Here is a 17,783-nt window from a genome sequence, read left to right as displayed (position 1 = left end):
ATAATCTATTTTTTTGGTTTCTCAGAAAAAAATTTAGATAAAAAAAATTGTACTGACTTCCCATTGAAATGAATCGAAGACAGATACAATTTTATTGCACTTATGGATGTATCAGCCTCCAGGCTATACCCTGCCACAGCACTGTGCATGAAATCAGTTTGTACCATAGCAGTAGAGAGAGACACACAAAGGAACATAGAACCAACAACCACCAACATGTCCTAAATCACAGCTCACAAATCACACAGCTTGGGCAGGAAAAACGAGAGAGATCTGTGTCCCCTAGTGAATTCAAAGAGAAAAAGCATTTTACTGGGAGTACAAAAATCTAATTTTCTCGCTTATTTCACTGGGGGACGCAGCGCCATGGGTTGTCCTAAAGCAATACCAGAGGGTGGGAATAAGACAGCCATGCAAACCTTTAGAGCTCAGCCGCTTGCAGAAACTTACAACCCAAACTGGCATCGGTAGAGGCCACAGACTGGATCTGGTAAAACTTAGAGAAAGTAGATGGAGGCTGAGTTCTTACTGGGAAGCAGAAGCCTGCTGCAAATGGCCCAGGGAGCTCCAAAAGCTCTAGAGGAGAGAGCACTCACACAGAAGGGTAAAGCCCAACCCTTAAACCAATAGGTCTCCTTAATTTCAGATCAAAGGTGTCAGAAGATGGAAGCTGTGGTAGCAGGCAGGCCCTAGTAAGCGCCCTCAGGAAGAACGAACAAAGTGTCTGAACAACAGAAAAGATCAGTGAGGATGGACAACTACCTAGGGAAGAGCAAGCACTCACATGGATGCCTGGGGACCCAGCAGAAAGAAGGTTGGGCCAAGTTCTAGGAAAAAAAAGACTGGAGGACAACCTTAACCTTGGGGAGTACCAGAAAGGGAGGCTGCCGAAAAATGGCAGCCAGCTCAGGAACCCTGCGGATGGGGGTAATGGCCACCAACTTGATCTTCCAGGACAGGGCAAAGAGGAATATCATCGAGGAAACCTGAAGCACCTAAAGGATGAGGTAAGATCCCACAGCTCCAAGGGTGGACACTGGGGGAAGGGAAACACTGAGCGGTGAGGAACGCTCTTCTGACGGTGAAGTGCAATCAGTATTTGCACCAATATCTCTTCCCCCAGGCCACATAATAGGAAAGCTGACAGTGTGGTTGAATTCAGCACACTGTTGGCTTTCTAGCAGTATATAAAATGAGGGAAGAAGGCTAAAGCCTTGATCCAGACTGAGACTGGAGAAGATGTGATGAGAACTGTTACGCTCACAACAGTGGATGTAAGCCTTCCATGTGCAATGGCAGATCTTTGCTATCCTGACCATACTCTAGGCCCGGAACTCCCATATAGCTAACTCTGAAAAAGCCCACAATGCCTCAAAACTCTGATTCAATAGACGAATGCAGCTCAGTTAAGGTGGGAGTCAAGTGGCCCTTATGACAGAAGGTCGAACTGCAGAGGAAGAGGCCAAAGACCATCCGCCAGCAGGAACATGAGATCCACGTACCAGGCCTGACAGGGCCAATCTGATGCCACCAGGCTAGCTTGAATCCCCTTGGTCTTGAGATTCTTGAGGACCCAAGGAAGAAGAGGAGGCGAAAATCCGAACTCACAAGAACGTCAGCCGAGATGGCTCGAGGATCCAGAGACCTGGCAATGTAGCTGGGGACCTTATAGTTCTGGTGGGAGCAATATTTTCTCAACTCAAGTAGCCTGCCATCCAGTGATCCATGCCAAAAAAAGTGAACCTCTGAACGAGCTGGAATGAGGCACTCCACCCAAGGAGGAGATTGGGAGACTTCTAGCAAGGCCATATGGCTCCTGGTGCCCCGCTGAGGGTTCAAGTAGATGACCACGGAGAAGTGGTCAGTCCACTGTGACCAGATGTCCTTAGAGGAGAGGTCCAATGAGACAGAGCAAATAAAATAGCCCTCTGTTCCAGCAGGTTGAACCGGAGGAAGGAGTCTGTCTTGGACCACAGGCCCTCAACAGTCAACGCACCGAAGACCACTCCTCAGTCAGGGAGAATGGCGTCAATAGGAATCACCAACAGAGAGGAAGAAGGACTTGCCCTGAGAAATTCCTGGGGAGGAGATACGGTAAAAATCTCAGCGAAACCAAGGAGTAAAGAGAATCAGGCAGTCAAGACTGGCTGGAAATTTGTCCCAGTGGGTTACAATCGTCAAGGGCAAAGGATGAGAGGGTAACTTAAAGAGGACCTTTCATGGTCTGGGGCACAGGCAGTTCTATATACTGCTGGAAAACCGACAGTGCACTGAATTCAGCGCACTGTTGGCTTTCCCGGTCTATGCCCCGGGTAAAGAGCAATCGGTCCTGGTACCATTGCTCTTTACAGTCAGAAGGGCGTTCCTGACAGTCAGGTACATCCTTCTTCAAAGCAATGCTTATCGCGCTGTACTGTGTGAGGGGGAGGAACGCCACCTCCCCTCCTGATAATACTCGTCTATGGACGAGCACTGTGAGCAGAGGGAGGGGGCGTTCCTCCCCGCTCACACTGTAAAGCGTGATAGGCGTTGCTTTGAAGAAGGACGTACCTGGATGTCAGGAACGCCCTTCTGACTGTAAAGAGCTACAGTACCAGGACCGATAGCTCTTTACCCGGGGCACAGATTGGGAAAGCCGACAGTGCGCTGAATTCAGCGCACTATTGGCTTTCCAGCAGTATATAGAACTGCCTGTGCCCCGGACCATGAAAGGTCCTCTTTAATGGGACGGCCTTGAAGGTCACTGCCATTGTGCCCAAGACCCACATTCCCGAAATGAAGAGATTAAGGAGAGTACCTCCAAAAGATGGACTCATCGGATCTCAAGATTTTGGCCTCTAGGAGGAGAATCACGCTTGGAGCATGACGAGGATCATGTCCCGGATTCTATGTGCTAGAGGACATGAAATAAGACCTTTTCCCTCATTGATGAGCCAGATGAACCAGCGAGGAAGGCCCAAGTTGAACCACAAGCTGGTCAGATTGTCTGACCTTGAGGGGCTTCTCCAGGACGTTGTGCAAGTATAGAACTTGGCAACACCTCTGGAGTGGAGGATGGCCATGACAGACGCCATCACCTAGGTAAATATCCAGAGTGCAGAGGCCAGCCTGAAAGAGAGGGTGACAGCTGGAAAGTTTGCGGATCCACTGCAAAAACCAAGAAAACACTGATGGCACAGTGTGATGATGTAGATGGACAAAGAATTTGCCCATCTCCAGGGATACAACCACAGATTGCAGACATGGACAAACCTGTTGTTGACCCTTCAGGTTCATGATGGGACGAGGAAGACTGTCCTTCTTCAGGAAGTAGAACCGTTAGGAATAGTAACCCCGGATACGCTCGGAAGCAGGACCAGGGACGCTGACTCCTTGCCACTGGAGATGGGAGACTGCCTTCCCTACATCGGACTATCCAGGCTAAGAAACTCAGGCTAAAACTGGAGTAACCGGGCGACACCACTTCTCAGGCCCAGGACCCAGACATGCTGCCACCTGAAAGGCTCAGAGTGGGGGAAAACCTTCATGCCGAAGAGGAAGGCCTGGATGACTTGATGCAGGACTGCCAGGCAGGTCTGGGCTTGAAAGAAGGCTTCTTAGAACAGGAGAACGGCAGGCAGAATAATCTATTCCCCTCCCCCTTGGCCTCAGAGATAAGCTTCTCGAGGCCTTTAACAAAAATTCGGCACTGTTCAACCTGGAAAGGGAGAAGGTCCATGACCGCCTTCTTGGCGGTGGACTCAGTGTTCCAAAAATCGATTCAAACACTATTGAGGACAGCAACTGCGTTGGTGGCCGCTTCAGCAGATCTGGAAGCATTGCCAGGTACTTGGAAGCAATTAGGATTTCAGTGACGAGCAACTAGTTGTCCTGGAAAGAAGCTACATCAGGGAGGTTTGACTGAAGCTGTTTGGCCCAGGAAATATAGGCCTTACTGACCCAAGAGGCAGCGAAGTAAGGCCGCATAGAGAAGCCAGCCACTACAAAGGCCACCCTGGCAAGGGAAGCCACTTTCTTGCAGCAATATGACAGCCAGCATTTAGGACAATGCAATGTATCCGTTCTGCATTGCAAACAATACAACAGAAGCCTTCCATTCTCATTCCAAGGGATCACTGAAGGAGGCGGAGTCCAATGAAGGATTGGAGAGCATGGCTATCACGATTTCCACCGCTAAATGGTAGGAAGGGACACATGGGGCGGCTGGATGACAAGATCTCAGGACAGTTACTGATATATAAGTACTGTGCACTAACCAATTGTGTCACTGGAGCAAGTTGTTCCTCCTTACCAGCCAGGGTAAGCGAGAGATGTGTCACAACATAGCCTGACAGAACTGCCACGGAGCTGCCCTTCCACTTAGAGATACAAGTCAGGGGGAGGGGAAGGTATGTCCAACTTTCAGTAGAAGACAGAGGACGGTCCAGGGAGAAGCCTCTGTGCCCTCAAGATGTGATCAAATACTCAGTAGCGGAAGGAGATGTCCACTTGAGAGCATGGGTCCAGCTCCCACATAGCAGGAGATATAGATGAGCGTAGCTGATGCTCCGGTTTAGAGTCAGAGGTGTCCCCAGGGAAGCAGACCAAGCAGGAGAAGGCAGAGAGCCACAAGCTGAGGCCCTATCTGGGAAGTGCCCAGAGGAAGAGGTGGAGGACTGTGAACTGTAGGAAGACTTCCTGGTCCTATATAGGGACAGCTCCTGGAGCTGAGATGGGAACTATGAGGGTATCCAAGGAGATCCATAGAAACTGCCGACTGAGGGGCGATCTGGGAAAGCAGCCATACCACGTTTCCAGCACTGACTGGTTATGTCTGGTAAAGACACCATGGCCAAGGTGATGGAGGCTGCCCAATCCAGGGATGGATGAACCACAATTGTTTTTGATACAGTGGGCGCACGTTTAAAAACGTGATGGAACCAGAGAGGCCGGAGAACGAGTTGGCTCTTAATGGGAGGGCAAGGCACAGAGGGGGCCCAAGGAAATTAGGAGTAACCCAGAGGGTTAGTCTACCAGACCGCAGGAGCTGACCGCTTGCCAACTGCTGCAGAGATGGAGACACAGAGAGGGCTCTGCAGGTGCAATGTCTCCCAGTATGTTGAGAGAAGAGTCAGAGGCATCCCTGCTGCCCAGCAAGCCAAAAAGGCAAGAAATAAATAAATAGTGTTACTGAGGAGAGCAACAGGCCTTCCCCCTGGTAATACAAGGCTCAGTGGCTATTGGGCTGGCTGGATGGCTTGCCAGGACAGCCCCCTGACCAATGGAAGGCTCAGGCGGAGACCAGAAAAGCCCGGCAAAGGGGCAGGCCTAGTTCCGGACCAATTCCTGGCCCGGCCTTGCACTCGCGTATAAACGCATTTGGCCTCGAGTCACCTTTGGCAGGGAGGCCCGGTTGGAAAATCTGTAAAGTCCAATAGAGGCTTGGGATGGTACCTGGGGCTAGGAAAGAGGTCTCCACACCAAGTGGGGGGAAGCTAACCGGATGCCCCTTCCTGACAGGGGCTGCTCAGTAGGAGCGACAATAAAGCCCAAAAGTGCCTGACCATGATCATGCATGTCCTAATGTGCTTGTCCATTCTGCCTGTTTGCATAGAGTCGTGTTGCTGTCCAGGTCATACAACAACTCTATGGGTGTGTGGAGACGTTAACTGAATTAAAGACACAGTAGTGTCATAATGGATTCCTCACAGAGTAGCAGAATGTGGCAGCAGAAGCCTCATCCCTCTCCATAGACTAATATGTAAAATGAAGAATATATCTATAATAAGATATAGTTTCTTATATACACCTGAACTATTCAGTTATGAAAAGCTGTTTTAGAATTGTAGATACACTTTAAGTCTAATCTTTAACCTCCTGATGGACAACTTGAAGCTCCATGGCAGCCCTTATTAGACTGAGAACACTCATCTAACCAAAATACACATCAGGGAGAGTGTGTGCCTACATAGGCAGTACGGAGACTTACAAGTCATTCCTGCTCTGCTAGGGATTATGGGTAAAAAATATGCAAATCTATTCTCCAGGATGTAATTAGGAGAACAGTGCACTCTGTACGCAGCCCTCTAGAGCGCAGCATCCTTAACATCATGCATGACTAGTTAAAAAGTCTATTTAATCATGATGTGGAATTACTTGCCAAATTAGTATTTCTATCCCAAAAGGAACAGATTCCCAGCTATGGACAGCGCTGTTGCCCAATAGGCCGAAACAGCGCTGTCCATAGCTGGGAATCTGTTCCTTTTGGGATAGAAATACTAATTTGGCAAGTAATTCCACATCATGATTAAATAGACTTTTTAACTAGTCATGCATGATGTTAAGGATGCTGCGCTCTAGAGGGCTGCGTACAGAGTGCACTGTTCTCCTAATTACATCCTGGAGAATAGATTTGCATATTTTCTAACCAAAATAAGAAGTGATTATGATGAGGATGTAATTACCTTGCATAGACACTATGAAACAAACTACAGAGGCAATGGAAACAGTGAAGGGGTCACAGCAGTCACATGAAAGGCAATATTCCTTCAGTGTCCTGGGGTGCAATATGTCGTATCTCTTATCAATGAGGATAGTTCACCAATTAAAAAAAAACGTCAAAAAACTGGACAAACCCTTTTGTTCACAACTTTAAATAAGTAAAAAAAAAACAAAAAACCCAAACCTCTTACTATGCACCAATAATGTACAATAAAAGAGTGACACCACTTTACCAAATCAGACAATTTATTTATAAATTACATAAACAATGCACAAGCATCAGAGAAAAGAAACAAACAAGGAATACAGTAGCATTTACTATTTTTAAAGGAACAGACTAGCACATGAATATTACAGTAATACATTCTTTTAAATTACAGGAGAAATGATAATTTAAGGGGAACCCACCACTACATTACCATATGTGCAGCTTCTAACCTCCCCTATGGTCTCCATTCATTGTCCTTCACTGGTAGATTGTAAGGAAGGTTCTTCCCAAGAAAGTTCTTCCTTATCCATAGGATGGGGATACCCTGAATCCACTCAGACCCCCACTGATCAGGGAAGCAGTGGTCAGGCAGTGTGTCTACCACTCCATGCATTTCAATGGGAAGGCTGGAGATGGCCCCATTCTTTTGATCAGTGAGGGTCTGAGTGGTCGGACCCCCAGTGATCTCCAAGTTAATTCCCATTGGTAGGGGATACCTTCCTTACATTGGAAGATCCATTTAATTGTGCTATAAAGTTAAATAGTAGCATGTCACAGAGCAGGAGGAGCAGATTGATATATAGTTTTGCAAGCAAAGGTTTTGTATAACTTGTCATTTATTTTTCTTTCAAATTTTTGCTCAGTCACGTATGAAGATAACTGTCACATACTAAACAGAACCGCAGGCTACTTAGTAAATGAGCAAGAAAAAAAAAAATGCTATATATTAAGTACACATCAATCTGCTCTGTAACATGCTGCCTGCACTGCTTGTTTATGGTGGCAGGTTCCCATTAAGGCATTGACAAGAAAAAGCACATCATCTATCAATGACCATTTTCATGTTTTTACCCAAATCGCAACCCTACTTGTTCTTCGCCTACATCTTACATTTTAATGTTTCAAAATTAGTATAATTAAACTTAAAAAATATTTTTTGGGGAAAATGCAGTGCCACTTACTTATACAGCGGTCTCCCACATTAAGGGGCATTCACACAGAGGAATTTGGAGATGATTTTTATACACGTCCCCTCAAAATGAGCTCTAAATTCCAGCTTGGAACGTGACTCCTATTGCTTGCGATCTTGCCCTCAAGACCCACAGCTTGAATCTCGCACAAATAACCCCATTATATTGGGTTACTCAGTGAGCAAAAGACAAAGCTCGAGTTATAGAAGGCTGGAAGACCACCTTGTATTCCTCCCCAAATTGTGTTGTATAAACAAGGGGTAAAGGGCAGAATTTATTTATTTTACTGATTGGCAAAGGCAGGTTTTTTTTTACTATTTCAGAAATCTCCCCCTAAAAGTCCTAGAAAGAGCACCCAGTCCATTTCTTACAGCCTCCTCACTAGCTGGCTGGAGGAGAGGTTTCCGACTTTGACTAGTTGCTTAGGAAACTGGACTGTTTATGCATAGATTGCATATTAGGCTTGAAAAAGCGTTTGACAACGCGAAACGGCTGTTGCCTGTTTTTTTCTGCCAATTATGTCATCTCTCCCTCCCTGAGGACTTGTTTTACTACATTCAAATAAAGGTATTATTTTATATAAAGAAAGAAAATGCCTTCTACTGATTGGTGAGTGCCCACCCATATTTCTTTATTGTTCTACATTTTCAACTTTTTTTCTAAGGGTTGCGAGCACCAATGCCCATCAGAAGTGTTTCCGACCCATAAGGACTTATTAGAAACAGTGTATTTTTATATCTTTGCCGATGTTATTGGAGCGAGCAGTGCCGTCTACTTTTACTCTCTGTTTCCGGGGCCTCACAAATAAAGGGCTGCAGCAAAAAAGCTGTGGGAAAAACTGCAGCGGCAACACATGGTGGTTTTTCCTGCAGCTCTTGTCACAGAAAGTCTTTCTGCTATATCTATAGGGAAACTGACGGTGTCTTCATAGGTATAACTGATATTCTGCAATTTCCAAAATCACAACAGTTTTGAAAATCATAGCATTTGCTGCGCGTATTTTCCCCCTATATGTGGGTGGAATTGCAGGGACAGTAAAATGTTGCAGATTTTTCCTGCGGCATTTCTGCCGTGGCCAAACCGCAGTGCTTCCGCCACATGGGGCCCCGGCCCTAAATTGTGTTGGTAGCATCATGTTGCAGGAAACTTGTAAGAAGGAGCCCCAAGAAATTTTAGGCTAGGGTTACATGGTGACTTTGGCTGTGACTCCAGTAGTACAACCAAACATCACTGGGGTGTCCTGCAAATCCTTCACTAATGGTAGTGAATGGCTTGCCTCTTTTGATTGTTTTGATCTATACTTTACATCTTGTGTGCTCATGTTCCCCAAAGTGTCATAAAAGACCTCTCAAGTGAAGTTACTAAGCACTGACTTGGCTTGTGGAATTTTTTACATTACATTATATGTGCTGTTTTTTCTACACCAAAACGACTAAGGGTGCATGCACACTGAGTAATGCCGGGCGTGTATGAGAGCCGTACACGCCGGCATTACAGCAGACTGCCGAACACTTCCCATTCACTTCAATGGGAGCGCTCGTAACAGCGGCGTTTACGAGCGCTCCCATTGAAGTGAATGGGAAGTGTTCGGCAGCCCTGCTGTAACGCCGGCGTGTACGGCTCTCATACACGCCCGGCGTTACGTAGTGTGCATGCACCCTAATACTGATCAAAAATGAGAAACAAGCGTGGTTTCCAAAAGCATGCTAACACAAATAAATGTATATAGCACCTTTATGTTGTGTTTAATAGCATTGATATAGACAGCTATGTAGAGATTGGTTTTCCAGTGGGCATTAAAGAGAATCTTTCACCACTTCCACCATCTCCAACATTGTGAATCTTTTAATAGACACCATTAGGTGGCGCTCCACTGATTAGAATATAGCTGGAATTTTTCACTGTTTTTTGTTTGTTTGTTTCAGCACCCAATATACTAATTAGTCACTGTCAGGTGGGCGGGCCTAGGCTATCTGCTCCAGCTCAAGACTGAGAAGACCTCAAGATCCAGAGCCTAATTAGCATATTAGGTGCTGAAAATAACTGCACCGAGTGCTCAGGAACAGCAGGGGCTAGAGAGAAGATCCCAACCGCGCCAGAATTAGTGGAGCAGCAATAATGTAAAGAACTGGAGGTGGTAAAAGGTCCCCTTTAAGATTTTAACTATTGATCAGAGTCATAAATAAGCAAATGTCATACAATAAAATAGGAACAGTCCAAGTAGGTGAATACTAGTAAAAGCTTTGAATGAAGACCAGGGACAGGGCAAGATAATGAAATAACACAAGCAATGAAAAAAATACTACAACAAACATGTGCCTTCTACATGAAACCAGTTTCCCTACATTTACATATTTGGAGTGCCACTATAACTAGCGGAACCAACGTTATAAGAAGCCAGTGCAATACTAGATAAATTAATACAGGAGCATGAATTTAAATACAATAAGTGAATACTGCAATTATTGTAAATTATGACAAAAAGTATACATTCTTCAAAATAACACTAGCTATACAATTACCACACAAGTGCAAGAATTAAGGTGTTGGATGCCGTAATAGCCAGAACATCAAAACACAACACAACGAGAACAGCCCCCAATAAAGGTCCAACCGGACTAGTGGGTGGAAGTAACAGTTACAGAGGAAAGGAACTCCTGAGTATATAATACTTGTAGGTTTCAGCAATTGTCTGACATTGTAAAATGTTGTCTAAAGGGGTATTTCCATCTGGGACCTTTATGGACTATCCACTGGATATGCCATAGATATGGGTCCCAACTTACGTGATGCGCATCTCCTTCCTCTATAGGATTTCTGAGAGTAGCCGACTAGATAGTATCACCTATTCCTATGGGGTAATTGGGGCCCAGTTGTGGATAAGCAACAAATATCCCATATGGGAATACCACTTTAAATCTGAAAATGGCAGTAAAAACTTCAAAGGAGTATACAAAATAGCATTTCTACCACTTATTTGGGTGTAATAAAACACTGCTTATATAATATTCTGCTTAAAAATACCGTGAAAATGTTTGTCATATGTAAGATCACTTTCTCGCAGTCTTCATGCAGCACTGAGAGGGAACCTGTCACATTGAAAATGAACTGCAACCTGCAGGAATAGAGGGCCGAAAAGATGGATATATAGCTGTGTAGCAAAATATTTCATTTAAAGAGGTTGTTCCATGAAGTAAAGTCAAAAGACCTTTCTTGCACTCCAAATCCAAACAGACTGCAGCCAGGCTGAATGCAGGTGAGACGGATGACAGAGACAACCGAAGTACAACACTTGACTATCTCCTGCGCTCCCATTGAAGTGAATGGGAGCATTGGTAACAGCTGAGGCTTGGCACTTGGTTATCTCCGATGCTCCCATTCACTTTAATGGGAGTGCTGACCGCCACCAACCTCACCCAGTACGACCAAAATCTGCCTGGCTGTGGTCAGGTTGAATGCGGAGTATGAAAAAGGTTCTTTCACTTTACTTTGTAGGATAACCCCTTTACGTTCAGGGCTTTAGGGGCACACTGAATAGTCCTACTCAGTGACAGCTATCGATGTATAACCTCTCATACAGGGAAAGCTATAGGACCACACGACTTTTAAGCAGCGAATAAACAGGAATTTAAAGTGTCGGGCGTTCCGCTCCGGATGAGGCCCAAAGAATGGGTCTAATTGAGAGGGAGCCTCGCGGCGCAGACGCTGCGGCTGAGTCAGCTGCGGAATTCACGGCAAGATAGGGCAGCTTGCTTCTTTTTTCTGCTACGAGCTAGTGGAAAAAAGAAGCGAGTGGCTCCCATTGAAGTCAATGAGAGCCGTTTTTGGAGCCGGATTCCACATCAAAATTTGCTCCAAAAAACTCTGTGTGAACATACCCTAACTTGCTGTCTGCAGATTAGACTGTATTTACAATGTGACAGGTTTCCATTGAACCACTATTGAATGATACATAGATTTCTACAGTTTAAAGGGGATCCATTTTGGAAAATCTAGTTTTGTTAGATAGGTATCGCAAAGTGTTCCACTGCTGGGACTCCCTGCGATCAGTTGTAGTTTGCTTTGGAACTTGGCAGTGCAATTCCTCTGAGGCACCACCACAGCAGACATTAAGTATTACAATATACCCATTGACATCAATAGTATGTCTGGATAATGGAAAGTTAGGCAAAGTCCTTCAGGAGAGAAATAACCATTCCAACTACAGGACTGCCCTCCAATTCATTGGGCCTTTCAATATATGTTTCCTTAGACAACCCCTTCAAAATGTGACAGATTTTTTATTTTTTCAATGTCGCTTTGCTTTTAATACTGGTTCAGGCTGTATTTGCTGCCACCTACACCAACATGTAGAATCGTGTATGATTAAACCAAGGCAATGCATTTCTCTTTAGTTACCGCTACAAACATCAGTGGAAGAATCTTGGAAAATAACTTTGAATTCCCCCATAACTATGAGGCATCCTGTACCAACAGTCGTTCAAAAACTGGTTAACAGAGTACAATATGTTCTATCAAAATACTTAGATAATGAAATCCTGCCTTCTAGAGGACAAGCAGTTAGATGGCATCCACAGTGCATTATTCAAGGCAGTTAAGTGCAAAAAAGAACAATTATATACAGTTTACTATACATTTTGTTTCCAGCTTATCCTTATTTTCGGACACACAAGAGAATGATCACAATATCCTCAATTTCTCCACAGTATAAAGTTATATTAATATTATTTAAATATGACCTGACTTGTCTGTTACTTGTATTCCCTGTGAAATAAGAATTCTGGAACTCTATGTTGTGTTGTTATTCCTCCTAAAAACTCTAACAACCATTCTACTTGTCAGATGGATGTGTCAGCTTATAAACTATCTCCCCCAAGCATATTCAACAGTGGCCACCATGTTACAAAGCACATTACAGTCCTATCACATCTTTGTTATGGTTGTCACTTTTGTAGATTTGGAGAAAAACAAAACTGAAGTCTTATGCAAATGAGGCAGTTGGTGCACTGGGGGCGGGCCTTCAGCTTCCTGGAGCACTTCGCATGCTGCACAGGACTCTATCCTCTCCTGCCTGACTTACCTCCCACTGCTATGACACACATATAATGCTTGAGCAGAAGCAGCAATGCTCCCGATACATCAACTGCCTCATTTGTAGATGACATCCATAACAAAGGTATGATGGTGGACTCTCTTTAAACAGTCACAAAAATGGATTGAACAGTTTTAGATTATGTTAGGGCTCCCCCACTCCAACTACAAACATCCAAGTGACAGTTTCATCCTAAATTTTTAGGAGCAATAACAGAGGAACGGCACAGCATAGCATTGTAAGAAAAGATTTGTCTGAATTGTTATATTATGGCTAATACAGATATTTGCTAAAAGAAAGATGTACCAGAAGACTTAGAAGACAATATTAGATTCTCCCAGGGCAGATTGCTGTGCACTATTATACATGGATGACATGTATGTAATAATTCATTACTAGCAGGTGGATACAAGGTATATTGCAATTTCTCTTGTGTGTGCCAAGATAATTCATATTAAGTATAGCAACAAGTCAGCACATTCAACCCATTTGGTAGCTCCTCTTGCAGAACAATGTCATGTTGTTCAGCAGCATATTACTGGGTGCCATAAAGCAATAATATGAAATACTGCATCCGATCAAGCTGGCAAGAGAGAATGGCTGCTCAGTGATACATTACTTTGTGATCCTTTTTCAGAACCATTACCCTGTGATTATGTATTGCAATCTGCTATGGTTCGGTCTCACCATGCACCCGGAAACGGTAGATACAGGTATATTCTGGGTGACCCCAATTACTCTGGATTCTCAGTTCTATCAAATCAAAGGTAGACATGTTTTCTCCCTTTAAATGGAAGAGAAAAAAAAAGAAAAAAAGAGAAACCAATGAAAGGCAACAAAACTTGTGGTCAAATCCATTCACACAGTTCAGTAGGTGCAGGTAAAACTGCATAAGAAATTACTACATGCTATTTTGATGCATTTTTTTTAATGTAGTCTCTTAGGCTGCATTCACACAGAGTAACGCCAGGCGTTTTTTGTGTGTTTTTTGCACATAGCGCCGCGTTTACGCCGCGTAGCGCCGCGTTAACGCCGCGTATACGCCGCGTTATTTAGCGGTGGCGTTGCCCGGCGTTAACGCGGCGTATACGCGGCGTTAACGCGGCGCTATGTGCAAAAAACACACAAAAAACGCCTGGCGTTACTCTGTGTGAATGCAGCCTTAAATTTACAGGTAAAGCACATTTAACATAACAAGCTACACTAAATTGGTTCCAGGAATTATTAAAGGGGTTGTTCAATTTGCAACTAATATTGAGATACCAATGTTATGGTTTGTATAAAGAAAAGTTCTACAATTCCTACTTTGTTTCAAATTACAAATAAAACTGGTAAATATATAGATTATAAAATATGGAATCTTTTCTAAAAAGACTCCTGTCCCTGACTCCAGCGGCGTCAGGGACAGGTGAGTATGCTTTTTTTCTTTTCACACCCACCTCATGGGTTACTTCAAAACCTAGAAAAGCCAATTAAGCCTCACCTATTAGCTAAGTCTCTGTCTACTGTCCAACCCGTGTTCTCCGTTCACTCAATGACCTAACACATCCTCTATTATCAGAACTTCCCACGCTCGTATACAAGACTTCTCCCGAGTTGTACCACTTCTCTGGAATGCTCTACCCCGGACAATCAGATTAACTCCCAATTTCTACAGCTTCAAGCACAAATTAAAGACACATCTTTTCAGACAGGCCTATCACAATTCCTAATGTAAACCCTTCCGTACCGTCATTAGAATCCCCAAAATCTAACCCTCCTTTGTTCCAGCTCCCACATTACCCTACATGATATGATGCCATTTCAGGCTAACTAATGTCCAAGCACCATCCACATGTTAAAGGACACGACTGGTGACGGCTCAAAGTTTTATGTTTGTGTAATGACAGTAACCTCTATTACAAAATTGTCTGACCTCTGTATAAGCAATGCTGCCCCTGCTACCTCTTGTGTCACCCCCTCTACCTCATAGATTGTAAGTTCTTGCGAGCAGGGCCCTCAGTCCCATTGTGTGAAATGACTTTCTTTGTTATGTATCTTTCTGTCTGTATTTGAACCCTACTAATTGTACAGCGCTGCGGAATATGTTGGCGCTATATAAATAAAATGTATTATTATTATTACGTTATTTACAAGACAAAAGTAAACTGGAAGAAAATTTTCCTCAGTGTTCTCTGCAGGATTTCTACTAGATTGTTTGTTTCAGTAAACTGACAATCACTAGAGGCAAGTCTATCTCCCTGCTCACATATATCAATCATTCCCAAGTATTGCTTGTCTGGTCAATTCGGGACACTGTGATGAATGCTTATATTAGCATAGCCATAAGGAAAACGTTAGTCTGAAGTTATGGCAACATCTATGGCCTATTTCATAGACCGTATATACTCAAGTATAAGCCGAGTTTTTCAGCACAGTTTTTGTGCGGAAAAAGTGCGTCTTGGCTTATACTTGCATCAATATGGTAATTGAAAATGTCACATGACTGGTCCACAGTGAAAGACATCTGTGGGAGGCTGCTGGTAGCAGTAGAAGCCTGTTGCCATGCAGGCCCAAAGCCTGTGCTAGCAGTAACAGGCTATTACTACTACCACAGGCTTTGGGCCTATATGGTAATATCCCAGACCACGCGACATCTGGAATATTACCATATAGGCCTGAAGCCGGCTAGGATTAACATGAGCACAAACAGAATGTCATGCATTTTCCCCCCTCGGCTTATACTCGAGTCAATAAGTTTTCCCTGTATTTTGTGGTAAAATTAGGGGGGGGTCGGCTTATATTCGGGTCAACTTATACTCGAGTATATACGGTAAATCAAATGTTAGGTATTCAACAGACCCTAACATTATAGAAAAATGACTAGAGGAGGTGATTTCAAGAACTTTTAGGCTCAGGTCACACACATTAAAAAAAAAGCAGAAAACACAATCCCAAAAACGCTAGCATTTTTTATGGATTTTCAGCTGGTATTTTGCTTTTTTTTTTGCCTCCCCTATATAAATTTATGGGAAAAACGCAGCCTTTTTACAGATAAAAGTGACATGCAATATTTTCAAAAATGTAGACATTTTTGAAAAAGCCGTTATCCCCCACAATGTGGGGATGAGACTAAATTTTATTAGCTTTGCTTGGAACTGTAAAACGCAACATTTTTATAGCTGCATTTCCACAACAGCCAAAATTCTGCGATTCCACAACATGTGTACTCAGACCTAGGGTTCATTCACACGGAGTGGGAGCCTTCACATGGAGTAAACGCTCCGCTCATTCTGAACGTAAACTTGTTCAGAGTGAGTGGCGTTAAAACAGATCCCATTAATTCCTATGGGTGCCGGCATACGTACGCTCCCCATTGAAATCCATGGGAGGCTTTTTTGCCTATTGCTTTCAATGTGATACCCATAGAATTCAATGGGATCTGTTTTAACGCCGCTCACTCTGAATGAGTTTACGTTCAGAATGAGCGGAACGTTTACTCCGTGTGAATGGACCTGTAAAGAGCTCAGTGACATAATATTTATTACCTTTAAAGGAAATGTCTGTATTGGGTTTCCATTTTGATTGTAAGTGAAGTTCCCAAGAAGCACCCCTTCTTTCTGTGTCTCTTCTTCCAAACCCTGTAGGAATTGTTTAATTAGTTAAGCATAGTGTATTTAATCCCTTAACTGATGTAAAAGGACATTCTCAGAATGATGAAAAATATGGTATAGGGGGCCAAAGTGGTTAATAAGAACCAAAAATAAGGCGCTACTTTTAAGCCCTGGAATATTATAATTGTTAAACACAGTTACAAATAAGGCAGGGTTCACACTACCGTTGAATTCTGTTATGAAGGTGTCCGTTAAAAAAACAAAAAACAAGCCCAAAACGGACACCTATTATAACAGGCATTAATGGACACTAACTGATGTTAATGTGTCTGTTTTTTTAACGGATCCATTTAATGGATCAGTTAAAAAAAAACGGACACATTAGTATCAGTTAGGGCGGGTTTACACCTGAGAAACTGGGCAGGAGACGGGAACCGGCAGGCACTTTTCAAACCCATTTATTTGAATGGGTTTGAACAGTGTCCGGCAGAGAGCGCCAGTGAGCGCTTTGTGCTCTTCGCAGACATGCAGTATTTTGTGTCCGATTTAAAAAAAAATAAAAAACGGTGTTGCTGCGGCGAGCACAAAACGCTGACGGGCGCTCACCGGCGGGCAGCGAATGCAGGTTTCTGACTTCTGCCAGCAGAAAACGGAAACCTACATAATGGAGTTTGGATGCAGGTGTGAACACGCCCTTAGCATCAGTTGGTGTCAGTTAGCGTCCGATTTTTTATACTGTCCATTTTTTTGTTTTTTTTTGTTTCTGCTTTCTGAGAATGCGCAGAAAAAAAACAGACACAAAATAAAGGACAGTAACCGATGGCTATCAGTTACTGTCCGTTATAAGTACGTTACCCATAGACTTCAATGTTAAAATATAATGGACATTTGCCATCTGTTTTTTCTAACGGACAGAAAAGTCCTGCATGCAGGATTTTTTGTCGGGAAAAAAAACAGAATTCTGATGGATTATAAGTCTGCTCCACCATCAGTTTTGTACAGTCCTCCTTATTTATGTAAGGCTAAGTTCAGATAAATGTAACAGAACATATACAAACAAATACCGAAAAAAGCATTTCACATAGACTTAAAGCAGAATCGAACAGTAACAGTGAATATAAGAAACTTTGTGATATATCTTATTAAGGATATCTGTTTCCTCCACCACTTATTAAGCTGTTCTCTTGCCCTTTGTCTTCAATCTGACTGTTTAGAGATCTGTCTCTGTATCCAGCCTCACTCATAGAACTCTATGGAGGGGGAGGAGGAGACTGTCTAATAGATTTATTCCCTCATTTGGTACACTGGTATGCTGCTACCTACAAGCATAGCAGTGGTAAAGGTGCTATCTGATTCAGAGTAATACAGTGTAGCAGCAGCAATTATTTATATTCTCCCCCTCCCATCTTCATACACTAAAATGTAGACATAAAAAGTAC

The 17,783-nt window shown here is 43.5% G+C and overlaps 1 protein-coding gene across 2 annotated transcripts in view; it reads right to left on the bottom strand.

The window, feature by feature from the left end:
• Nucleotides 1-9,282: 9,282 nt before the first annotated feature.
• SUN2 (Sad1 and UNC84 domain containing 2) overlaps nt 9,283-17,783 on the bottom strand; it is a 38,297-nt gene continuing 29,796 nt past the window's right edge. For both annotated transcript variants that reach the window (XM_075286831.1, XM_075286832.1), the window contains exons 18-19: nt 16,279-16,371; nt 9,283-13,535 (exon numbers count right to left, since the gene is read on the bottom strand). In XM_075286831.1, coding sequence (XP_075142932.1) covers nt 13,422-13,535; nt 16,279-16,371 — 207 coding nt within the window. In that variant the 3' untranslated portion in view covers nt 9,283-13,421. The remainder of the gene's footprint in view (nt 13,536-16,278; nt 16,372-17,783) is intronic.

This window comes from Leptodactylus fuscus, chromosome 9 (assembly GCF_031893055.1).
Source record: "Leptodactylus fuscus isolate aLepFus1 chromosome 9, aLepFus1.hap2, whole genome shotgun sequence".
In the NCBI taxonomy this organism is placed as follows: Eukaryota; Metazoa; Chordata; class Amphibia; order Anura; family Leptodactylidae; genus Leptodactylus; species Leptodactylus fuscus.
Note: the sequence above shows the minus strand (reverse complement) of the source record. Positions and strands in the feature narration are given on the sequence as shown.